Source organism: Protopterus annectens, chromosome 10.part0 (assembly GCF_019279795.1).
Source record: "Protopterus annectens isolate FY-2018-M chromosome 10.part0, PAN1.0, whole genome shotgun sequence".
NCBI lineage: Eukaryota > Metazoa > Chordata > Ceratodontiformes > Protopteridae > Protopterus > Protopterus annectens.
The window spans coordinates 1,571,637,292-1,571,649,527 of record NC_056744.1 but is presented as its reverse complement, the minus strand read 5'-3'; the positions used below and the strand labels follow the sequence as shown (position 1 = coordinate 1,571,649,527).

The window sequence follows — 12,236 nt, the reverse complement described above, 5'->3', positions numbered from 1 at the left end:
GTGGTCTAAGTATACTTACATCTTACTGGAAGGGTGGTCTCAGTATACTTACATCATACTGGAAGGGTGGTCTCAGTATACTTACATCATACTGGAAGAGTGGTCTCAGTATACTTACATCATACTGGAAGGGTGGTCACAGTATACTTACATCATACTGGAAGGGTGGTCTCAGTATACTTACATCATACTGGAAGGGTGGTCACAGTATACTTACATCATACTGGAAGGGTAGACTCAGTATACTTACATCATACTGGAAGGGTGGTCTCAGTATACTTACATCATACTGGAAGGGTGGTCTCAGTATACTTACATCATACTGGAAGGGTGGTCTCAGTATACTTACATCATACCAGAAGTGTGGTCTCAGTATACTTACATCATACTGGAAGAGTGGTCTCAGTATACTTACATCATACTGGAAGGGTGGTCACAGTATACTTACATCATACTGGAAGGGTGGTCTCAGTATACTTACATCATACTGGAAGGGTGGTCACAGTATACTTACATCATACTGGAAGGGTAGACTCAGTATACTTACATCATACTGGAAGGGTGGTCTCAGTATACTTACATCATACTAGAAGGGTGGTCTCAGTATACTTACATCATACTGGAAGGGTGGTCTCAGTATACTTACATCATACTGGAAGGGTGGTCTCAGTATACTTACATCATACTGGAAGGGTGGTCACAGTATATTACATCATACTGGAAGGGTGGTCTCAGTATACTTACATCATACTGGAAGGGTGGTCTCAGTATACTCAGTATACTTGCATCATACTGGAAGGGTGGTCTCAGTATACTTGCATCATACTGGAAGGGTGGTCTCAGTATACTTACATCATACTGGAAGGGTGGTCTCAGTATACTTACATCATACTGGAAGGGTGGTCTCAGTATACTCAGTATACTTGCATCATACTGGAAGGATGGTCTCAGTATACTTGCATCATACTGGAAGGGTGGTCTCAGTATACTTACATCATACTGGAAGGGTTGTCTCAGTATATTTGCATCATACTGGAAGGGTGGTCTAAGTATACTTGCATCATACTGGAAGGGTGGTCGCAGTATACTTGCATCATACTGGAAGGGTGGTCTCAGTATACTTACATCATACTGGAAGGGTGGTCTCAGTATACTTACATCATACTGGAAGGGTGGTCTCAGTATACTTGCATCATACTGGAAAGGTGGTCTCAGTATACTTGCATCATACTGGAAGGGTGGTCTCGGTATACTTGCATCATACTGGAAGGGTGGTCTCGGTATACTTACATCATACTGGAAGGGTGGTCTCGGTATACTTACATCATACTGGAAGGGTGGTCTCAGTATACTTGCATCATACTGGGAGGGTGGTCTCAGTATACTTGCATCATACTGGGAGGGTGGTCTCAGTATACTTACATCATACTGGAAGGGTGGTCACAGTATACTTACATCATACTGGAAGGGTGGTCTCAGTATACTTACATCATACTTGAAGGATGGTCTCAGTATACTTACGTCATACTGGAAGGGTGGTCTCAGTATACTTACATCATACTGGAAGGGTGGTCTCAGTATACTTACATCATACTGGAAAGGTGGTCTCAGTATACTTACATCATACTGGAAGGGTGGTCCCAGTATACTTACATCATACTTGAAGGGTGGTCTCAGTATACTTACGTCATACTGGAAAGGTGGTCTCAGTATACTTACATCATACTGGAAGGGTGGTCCCAGTATACTTACATCATACTTCTCAATTTCTCACAGCAAGAAATCTGGACAAAGCAAAAATAATGGTGGGGCAGAGGCCCAAAAATAGGGACAGATTTTAATTTTTGCTCCTGTAACTCACTCAGACAGTTGCTGGAATAACAGGTTTTGCATTATTATGTATTTCCTGAGGGATATGAGGTCTGAAATTCAAATGTCTGCCATTATTTATTATTATTTAGTGACTTCACTGTTCATGTTGGTATCTCACATTTCCATTGCAGATTGCATGATTATGTATGCAAATTTTATATTAATCAGTGTCCCAATTTTTGGCCATTTGTACCTACTTTTCATGGGCCTTTGTCCAGATTTTTGATGTTTATAGGTTGAGAGGTATGGTTATGCCTTCTGAAAAACAGTCCCGCCATTTCATGGCAACAGATTAAGCTCAAACAGTAAAAAAAAAAAAAAAGCAAATGGAAACCATTTTTATTTTACACTTGCTAAACAATGCTTTGCTGCTTAGTGACCATAAAACTAAATGAAAATATAAATAAAATATAAAAGAAAACCATGTGTGCTAACTTTCAATCACACCTTTTTGAGCATGTTTGGTATTTTACTTTTTGAAAATATGACAATAAATGGTTTTATACACCTTCAAAAAAGAAGAAACAACATGTGTGTCCATGTGTTTGCATGCATGTGAAAGTAAATAAGAGCACAAAACACAGGCAGAGACAGTGCTGACTGCAACAGGCAGTCAGTCCATCATCATGGAATTACCTAGAAATCAGTGGGCAACACTAACTTGCAAAATAAGGACAGTAAAGAGACAGCAGGGAGAGAGTTGGAATGGTTTGCATTCAATTTTTTTACATTCATTTGCATCAATGAGACAACTGAGGATGTGCTCACTTAAAAGTGAATGTTAAGTGCTGTGTGTGTGTGTGTGTGTGTGTGTGTGTGTGTGTGTGTGTGTGTGTGTGTGTGTGTGTGTGTGTGTGTGTGTTTGTGTAGTCAGACATTAAATGCTTGCATAACTTATATTTTGGATTTAAAATACTTCCTGCAACTGCAATTGCATATACTGTAGCAAGTTTGAACCTGTTAGTCGAAGTAAACATTTTACATCAAAAATATGAAAAAAAAAATAAAGTAATAAAAAATACAAAACTATTTAACAGATAGCCCAGTCTTTATGCGCAATAAAGCCTTCCAGGGTAGTCATTATAGGGGAAATAATGGACTTTTTAGAGGTGATTGTAATTTCCTCAGTAATGCTCACCATGTCAGGCATTGTGCTTGCATACGTTAGGCACACAGGATCATTTTCTTGTCTATGGATATGAGAACAGAATTTCATGTTCTGCTTTTTTCATGTAGCTATTCTGTGGCATATCTCTAGGTAATCTTTCAGTGGTTCCCAGCCTCAGAACAAGATTAGTTAACTGGTGGGAGTTTAGGGCTACAGACTTCACATTGGGGGTACTTCCCCAACTCATACATATCATGTTTGCCCCTTGTTTTCAATATTTTTCTGTTATTTTATCTTTTTATCTTTAACAATATTTAATGTTTTTGTATGGGTAATACAGGGTCTAACCAAAGTCAGTGTGGTTTCATTGTAATGGTGAATGCTGAATGGTCAAACGAAGACAGCTGTGGAAAGTCCTACATGGTTCACATCTGTACATGAGTTTTTAAGCAATGAGATTATTTAGGAGGTAAATGTCTTAGGTTTCTTAAATTATGTCATTGCATAAAGGGACTCATTTGCATTCATTCATTTCTCATGGAGACAAGTCAGTAATATACTGCTCATATGTCCCTCATATGTACATCATCACCTGCACAGTACATAGACAAAAAGCACTTGATGTCACTTTTTAAAGAGAGAGCCAAGTGTTCATGCACCTTTATTAAGGTGTATGCACACACACGAGTTTGAGTTTTTTAGATTTTTATTTTAAAATTTTATTTTGGTCTGAAGAGCAGCGGTATGGTATATATAAAACTGTGATTTTATTTTGGAAAATTTTACTGCTTCAGTTTTGTTTCTCTGTTTAACAGTGTGGAGAATACTGTGGTTAATAAGCAAAAATTAGGCTATTAGTCTGCAGACTATTATAATCCTAACCAATCAGAATCAAACTTTGCATGTTGCATCTCTGAGGTAGTTAACCATTATGCCAAACCCTCTGAAATTTTGTTTTTTAATAGTTACACCCACCACAAGACATTTTAACATTTATGACATGGTTCTACAGTGTCCATCCACATCTCAAAGGTGAACTGGTGGTGTAAATTTCTAATGCCATATGTGTGTGTGTGTGTGTGTGTGTGTGTGTGTGTGTGTGTGTGTGTGTGTGTGCGTGCTTGCTTGCGTGCATGTGTGTGTGTGTGTGTGTGTGTGTGTGTGTGTGTGTGTGTGTGTGTGTGTGTGAGTGTGTGTTCATATACGCACGCACATGTCTGTCTGTCTGTCTTTCAGTTTGTACCCAGTTGTTTAATATAACTCCAGGTAACTCCTGCCAAACAAGGCATCAAAATCACATCATCGCTGTGTACATTGATGGACTGATGCTTACTTTGGGGCAATGAGCAGAGGCACAGATTCCAGGTCTCCCATAAACATGATCTAAATTAAGTAGTTAGTCTGAAAATGAATTAATGAGAGAAAAAGTGTCTTACGTTGTACAGGTAAAACTGAGTTTGACATTTTTGTGCAATAATTTTTATAAAGGCTTCATCCATTTGCATGCAGACCATTTTACTAGGAAAAAAGCATCTTGTAGTAGTAGCTTTGATTTCCAATTCATCCATTGGACTCATTGGTTAGAGTTTTGTGGGTGCTAGAAGAAACCTCTTTAGTTGACCCAGGAAATTGAATGTAGAATTTAAAACTGAAAAAAAAAATCAGTATTGTCTCCTTTCTTTCTTGCAGGTATCATTTGTCTTAAATATTAAACAAAAACCCATTAGTGATATTTGTTTTCATTTTCAAAACAAAAGCAAATTACACACATAAACACATAGTAATATTGGCACAACATCATTCTATTAAATAAGCCTACACAAACCTCTGAAACTGCACATTTGTAAACCATGTGCTGAGCATTATACTCCAGTACCATTAAGGCCCTTCGCAGTGACCTCAAATTGTATAGATGGTGGTCTTAATGTCATATGTTTGACACATCTGTTCTAATTTTATGACTAGCTCCCAAGTACCACATGTACTTAATGTGTGTGTGTGTGTGTGTGTGTGTGTGTGTGTGTGTGTGTGTGTGTGTGTGTGTGTGTGTGTGTGTGTGTGTGTGTGTGAGTGTTTGTCTTTGGATTCCAATGCCCATTTGCTATTCTTCCTGCCCTTGGTGGTAAAGTGAATTGCCACCAGTAGGCACCTGACCTTTCTTAATAGTCTGTTTGTAATGGCTGATGCAAAATAACTCTCTTTTCACCTACCTCTTAAGCTACCCTAGTCCAGACTAAATTACTGTGCTTCCAACATTCCGCTGTACAAGTTCAGGGAATTACTGCTCATGAGTAAAAAAAAAAAAAAAACACACACACAAAATTTACACAGCTAACTGAATCAGAATTATGGTGGTATGACTCATTTTACAAACACATGAACCACTCACTAGAGCCTTGCTATCAAGTCAGTGTCACTGCAACCATTAACCAATTGTAGTTGCCTCAATCTCATATGACTTCAATCTTTCAGCATGCCTTTTCCACTCCCACTGCAGTATGCAACCTGACATAGAGTTCCAAGGGGCGAAACTACTCTACAAAAAGTCAAATCCTAAAGTAGTCCTGCTCCAGCCTCCTACTATCTGTGGTCATGTCCATTTCTGTCATCACCCTTCATTCTTTAGCTGTACCTTTCCACCTTCTCTAGTTTAATCATCTGACAACTCTATCACTGCACCTTCCACTACATGAACCTTCTAGAACTTTGGTATCATCACCTCTCGTGGACTATAAACATGGCTTATTTCTTTGAGCTGACCAGGACTTGATACAAGTCCTATAATGCATACAGTGGAACCTTCATATATTCCCGTGGCTTTAAAAATTCAGGGACATAAACTGGATGGAATTTAAAATATTCTAGCCAAAAATGTTTAGTGTTCCATTTCATGTCTGTGTCTTTCCCCGGTTAGGGGTCGCCACAGCGAAACTCCGGTCCGCTAATGAATGGCAGTTGATTTTTACGTACCAACTTGCCAGGCCTGACACACAGCCTTCAACGAAGGTACGCCCATTCACGCATATCTCCACGCAGAAGACACTCTAACTGAGAATCGAACCGGACAGCATCTTACTGTGAGGCGACAACGCTACCGTAGCACCACCACCGTGGGTTTAGTGTTCCATTTCATGATTGTGCAAATTTGTGACAAATTATGTTATCACAGCCACTGCATCCAACTGTCTTCTAGAAAGAGAATTGCATTTCAGGAGCAGAGCCATCATGCAGCTATGTAGAAGACTAATCTTAATATTTTGAAAGTATGGACAAAAATTATTACAACTTGACAGTGTTATGAGCCAGGCTTTAATTTGAGGAATAAAACATCAGTAATGCATTCAGTTACCCGATTACTACCCAGCAATTACAATTTTGACATATCTTGTGATTGTCTTAAGACTGAAGCAATAGTACTTTGTTTTTAAGATGTTAACCAACATTTTTTTTTTAATTCTGCATTCTCTCTGAAAACTCTCCTGCCAAGCAAGGCATCAAAAACAATCTTTTACAATTTTAGTAAATGAGCTTAGCTCATAAAAATGGTATTTTAAAAACTTGGAGAAAAATGAAATCTAGCAAGGTTATAAGCTTTTATTTTATTTGAAAAAAATCTTGTATGTTACTACTTTAGATTTTCTTGAAAAAATCTCAGGATTCTGCCAGCTTAAAAAAACACGAAGAGACTTACAACAACTTATTTCACTACATAAAAATTCCTGGAGGCCGTCATGGCTAATGCCTGCTATTTAATTAAAAACAAACAAACAAAAAAAAAAAAAACAGCGTAGCTATTGCATCAGACATAGAAAAGCACTGCCTCTGCAAGTATAAGCTAGAACTCCACAGCAGTAACTTTTTTGTAAGGTCAGGTTTCTTCTTTAGTCAGACCATCACCGTCCTCTGTGTTGGCAGGTGCTAGGTTAGCATTCAGCACAGCACTAAGTCTCTTATTTTGCTTGTTGTCCACAAACATGAGGGTGCAAAAGTTAAAATCAGGCATTAGATACAGTCTGTGCGTCAGCCTACTCTCTTACCACTGCCAAGTCTGCAGGGTATGGGTGGGGGGACAAGTCAATCAGACCAACAGAGATGGGTAAGGAATTAGAAATGTAGGATGGGAATTTAATTGGCCATACAATAAAGAATGAACCATGGAGGAAAGGAATTATTAAGTTTAAATAAAGTAAAACAAAAATGGAAACATGCCCCTACCACTACCCCAATGGAAGAATCCAAAGAAGGAAGAGGATAGGTGAAAGGTCAAAATACTAGCGCTGCTAATTTAACGCAATGAAAATAGGACTGCGAAAGATACTTTCCTATTTTTTTTTGCTTTCAACTATTGCTGCTAAGTGCTGAGTAATGCACAATTAAATTGGAACTCTATTTGTCTCATCCTCATCCTAGTTCCAACATGACTGGACATCATTCAAAACTCAGCAAAGGCATTTGTAGTAACACTAACATTTTAGGACCCCCAACTGTAACTGGACCCTAGGCAGCAGCCTGGGGAGCCTTCTGCTGGATCCAGCTCTGCTTAAAGTGTTCAGTTGCAGTTTACCTATACAACACAATGCTGTCTAACATACGTGCTGCAATGTCTTTTCCAGCCTATCCTACCAAAATAAAGGGGCTGATTTCTAAATAAAAAGCTTCATAAAATTTTATTGAGACTGTACCTACAAAATTCTATTATATTCCTCACTGACATCACTTGAGGGATACTATGGGTTGAATCTATATTTAATGGACAGGAATCCAAGCATGCCCTATGGGATACCCATTAAGGTCAATGGATGCACTTGCATGCACCCCCAGGTTGATATCACCAGGGGTAAAGTTCAATAAGCTTTTTAATGGTGCCATGTAGGGGAGAACAATATCTCATGAAGGATGTAATTTTAATTTGGCACTAGAAAACAGGTGCCAATGTAAAGAAAATGATGGATAGCTCAAGTGGCACCACATACGGTAAGTCATAAACTGTAACAGAACATTTTACATTTAAGAATGTCCTTCTGAGTTATGTTTTAAATAATTATTAAAGCATAATTAATATACAAGTATATGTTAACATGCAGTGTACAGTGTTTAGCACTTTATTAAGCTAAATATGCTAATTGACTGTCAAACTCATTTTACCTGTTTCTCCAAGCTCTGGCACTGGTATGTTTTAGGAAACCTGCTGCAACATCTTTTCTAGTTATATCCTAAAATGAATGTAACTTTTTGTAACATACATATGTGCCTCAGGTTCAAGACAGAATATAGCCTAGGATCAATACACCTAGCTAGTTAAACAAACAAATTAAACAAATATCTAACAGATGAATAACAAAATACTTCTGTTTTACAGGGAGACTCTGGTGGACCACTGGTATGTAAAGGAGGCAAAACATGGATTTTGGCTGGACTTGTGAGCTGGGGAGAAGGATGCGCAATGACAAATCGCCCTGGAGTTTACTCTCGTGTCCCTGTTTTTCAGGACTGGTTACAGAGTAAAATACCTCAACTGCAGTTTAAGGCATTCAGCCAAGAAGCATTCTCAAGTGCAGAGTCAATACCAGTGAACAGCAGCACCTGTAAATATAATCGTGATGGAAATGCAGTCGTGTATGGTACCAGCAGCAGTCTTTTACACTTCAGCACTGCTGGTCTCCTGTTTTGCACAATTCTCATGACAGTAATGTAGCAAGTTAATGCCTTATCTATGCTTTAAATCTAGGAGCTAGAATACCTATAAGGACCGTGTCTTCATATCTAAGCATTGCTCTATGCCCATGTCCCTATTACAAGGCAATAACAACAACAATGCAATCTCCATCATAGCTCATAGAACATACTGTCATTGGGCAGACTGAACTATCTATAGCACATTTTTTAGGTCTCACACAGATTTTATTCTATATTTATGAGGAAGACAAAGAGCCATATATGAAAGCAATTCACATTTACTAAACATCTGAAATGAATTAATGTTTGTAAATATGAAGGTGGTTAGTAGACCTGAATAGTCCCTAGTCAAGAAACAAAGCAGCTTGTGGTGACATGGTGTCCATTAGTAATGTCCAGTTAGTTATGATTATACTGTAAAATGCCAATGATATGGAGTCTCTATGTCCCTCACTGCCTCACATTGATGGCCATTATGCCTCACGCAGAATGCCCATAAAAGCACTGCCCTACATTAGAATCAATTGGCTTCCCCTCTTTAGTGCTAAATTTCAATCCCTCACACAAAATATTTGTAGCACATAAAAGAAGATAACCACATGAATGGAACACTAATTAATGCTCTAATTCCTCATTTACTGTGAATGAATCTTTCAGGTGCATAGTCATTTTATATACTGTATAAGCAGTCCTCACAATATGGCTAACCATTCTAAATGAAGAACTTTCATATAATATGTTTATACTGAGCCACACTGATAAAAAATGTGAAGGGTTTATAGAAACAGTAAAGTAGGCAAAATAGTAGTGTTTATTTTTTGAACATGTTTGCTGCTACCTTTGTTTTTGAGTGTTTTTATTTTATTTATTTATGTTTTTGAGGGGTTTTTTTTCTTCAGAAGATTTTTTCTTTTTTGGACTGACACTATTGATGTACTTGAATATGCTGCAAAGGACAATACTGTACATTTAGGCACCCGTGTTTGCTTCTTTTCCTCCTCAACTCCACCCTTCATCATCAGATCCTCAGTTAATTGTATCAACTGGTCACTAAATTTTCTTTGTAAGTTTTGGTGTCACATATATTGATGTCCTAGAGCTTGTAATGTAAGGAAATCAGGAAAATGAGAAATGGAAGATTGCAAGCAAAGTGCTGAAGCATCACATGCTTCACACGGAAGCAGAAAATTGTTTACATGGAAAGACAAAAATAAACTTTGCTTCATATATAAGAAGAAACAATTCATTAGTTGCTTAGTTACATCATATATATGAATAAATAATTCACTAGTTGCTTTGTTAATATTTACTGAAAAACAAATACTGACCTTATAATATGTATCATTGTAAGCCTATTTCAACTCATACAATATAATAATTCTGAAGCGAAAACACACACATACACACACACACACACACACACACACACACACACACACACACATGCATGCAGACACATACACATATAGCACATACACATGCATGCACATGCACAGACACACACACACACACACACACACACACACACACACACACACACACACACACACACACACACACACACACACACACACACACACACACACACACACACACACTTACATCCCCCACCCTCTTTGTTATTATTTTCTAAGTCAGAGGTTCTACTGCCTCAGGTAGGAAACAAAACTTTGCTTCCGTGCATAACTAAAGTTTTCCCACTACCCCGAATACTGTAATCTCACAGTTATGATATAATAGAAGAGGATGCAGACGTTGCAGGGAAATATGACCCCTACAGAAAAAGAAATATTGCTACTCCTACTACTACTGCTAATAATAATAATAATAATAATAATAATAATAATAATAATAATAATAATTTGTGGTTTTACCTCTGTTGTTATTATTGCATGAGTTTTAGGGGCTTCTATTCTGCTTATGTGATTCAGCAGTGTTGGGCACCATGAAGAAACCTGTCAGGGAGATGATTCTATGTGTTGCAATTTTCTGTTAGCTGATTTTGTTTTACTCACTCCCCTGTCTATAATCAGTCACAATAAGCCCCATACAGAACCAACAAATGTTTGGTTTCAGATTATCAACTCATTAGGTAACAGTCCTACACTGATATCAGTTCCAGGAAATCCTAAGATATCTTGTTTAGTAAATAGTTTATTAAAATAAGGTAGATGTGTTATGAAACATTATTTTGTACAATGAATGGTAAGGAACAATGTTTTTGTATACAATATCAAAAACGAATTCACTGTAATAGTCAAGGAGTGAAGTTCTTTCTGAAAAGCTCACCTTTTAATTCATAACAGTGTAGACAATTTACAAGTAAAGGCAACACAAAGACAGACATGCAGACACTAACTAATGACATCCTCATAGCTAAATACAAAAGTCTACTAACTGGAGCTTTATTCACAGACCTAACCAAGGCCTTCAACACAGCTGAACTCTTCATCCACATTTTTTTCAGCTGCATGGCATCAGCCCAAAGCGTCACAGCGGTTCCTTAATTTCCTTTCCCACCATTCATTCACTGTAAAACATATGCTGTTCCTTCTCGCCCAGCGCAATCCTAGTCAAGGCTAATGGTCAGTTCTTTCCACAATATATTTTTCCATTTACATCAAAAATCTCCACTCCGACATTCCACATTTTCCCATAATGCTCTAGACTGCTGACACAGTTATTTACAGATCACTCAAACACAACTTTAACAAGACCTCCTCTCCTTCTCCTGTTTGTGGATTCAGGGAAACTTCTACTAAAATGTAAAAAAAAAATAAACTCATGCCATTCAGCTCTACTCAAAAACTCAGAACTTTCCCTTCCTACTTCATTATTCTAGATCACAAACAAAACTTCTAATCTCTCTAACATTTGTTTATCGTGAAAGTCCAACTTGGAACAAAGCTAATTTTCAATGGAGGCCCAGGGAGAAACACTCCAGATGCATATCTTTGTAACATGGGAGGAAACTGGAGTACCAAGAGGAAACCCACACGAGCACAGGGAGGACATGCAGACTCCACACAGAAGGCACTGCAGCTGAGAATCAACCAGAGAACCTCTTGTTGTGAGGTGGCAATGCAACCGCTGCACCACTGCATCGGCCATCTTGAAACCACCACCTTATTCAGATACCTTGGACTCAGGCTACATCAAACCACTAGAAAATAAATGGTCTGATGAAGCTCCTGCCTCATGCAGGGAACAAACAGGAATGAGAATTAGGCCTTTTGCCTTGCATTCTAAATGAAGGGGCCTAGATCTCCTGGAATGAATGAGCCATCTAAGAGCAGCTGGACAAGGTCATGCAGATGCAGAGAAAAAAGAAAGTAAGTAAGGTATGCACTCCAAATTGAGATGTCAGAAATGTTTATTTGTTTTATTTACACTTTATTTGCTGGGTTAGTCACAATGTTCATGGCCTCTTTTCAGGAGAGAACAGAAGTGGTATTCATACTAACTCTGGGAAATTTGGTCAAGAAAAGAAGGACTACCCCTACTCTTTTTGATAGGTGCCGTGGGATCTTTTACATTCACCTAAGCTACCATCAACTCAATCAGATGGGACCTCAGTTTG

General features: G+C 38.1%; 1 protein-coding gene across 1 annotated transcript in view; it reads left to right on the top strand.

The window, feature by feature from the left end:
• Positions 1 to 10,055, top strand: part of LOC122814339 (serine protease 27-like) — an 84,990-nt gene extending 74,935 nt beyond the window's left edge. The window contains exon 6 of the mRNA XM_044086925.1: positions 8,340 to 10,055. Within this exon, the coding sequence (XP_043942860.1) occupies positions 8,340 to 8,675 (336 nt within the window). The 3' untranslated portion in view covers positions 8,676 to 10,055. The remainder of the gene's footprint in view (positions 1 to 8,339) is intronic.
• Positions 10,056 to 12,236: the final 2,181 nt, after the last annotated feature.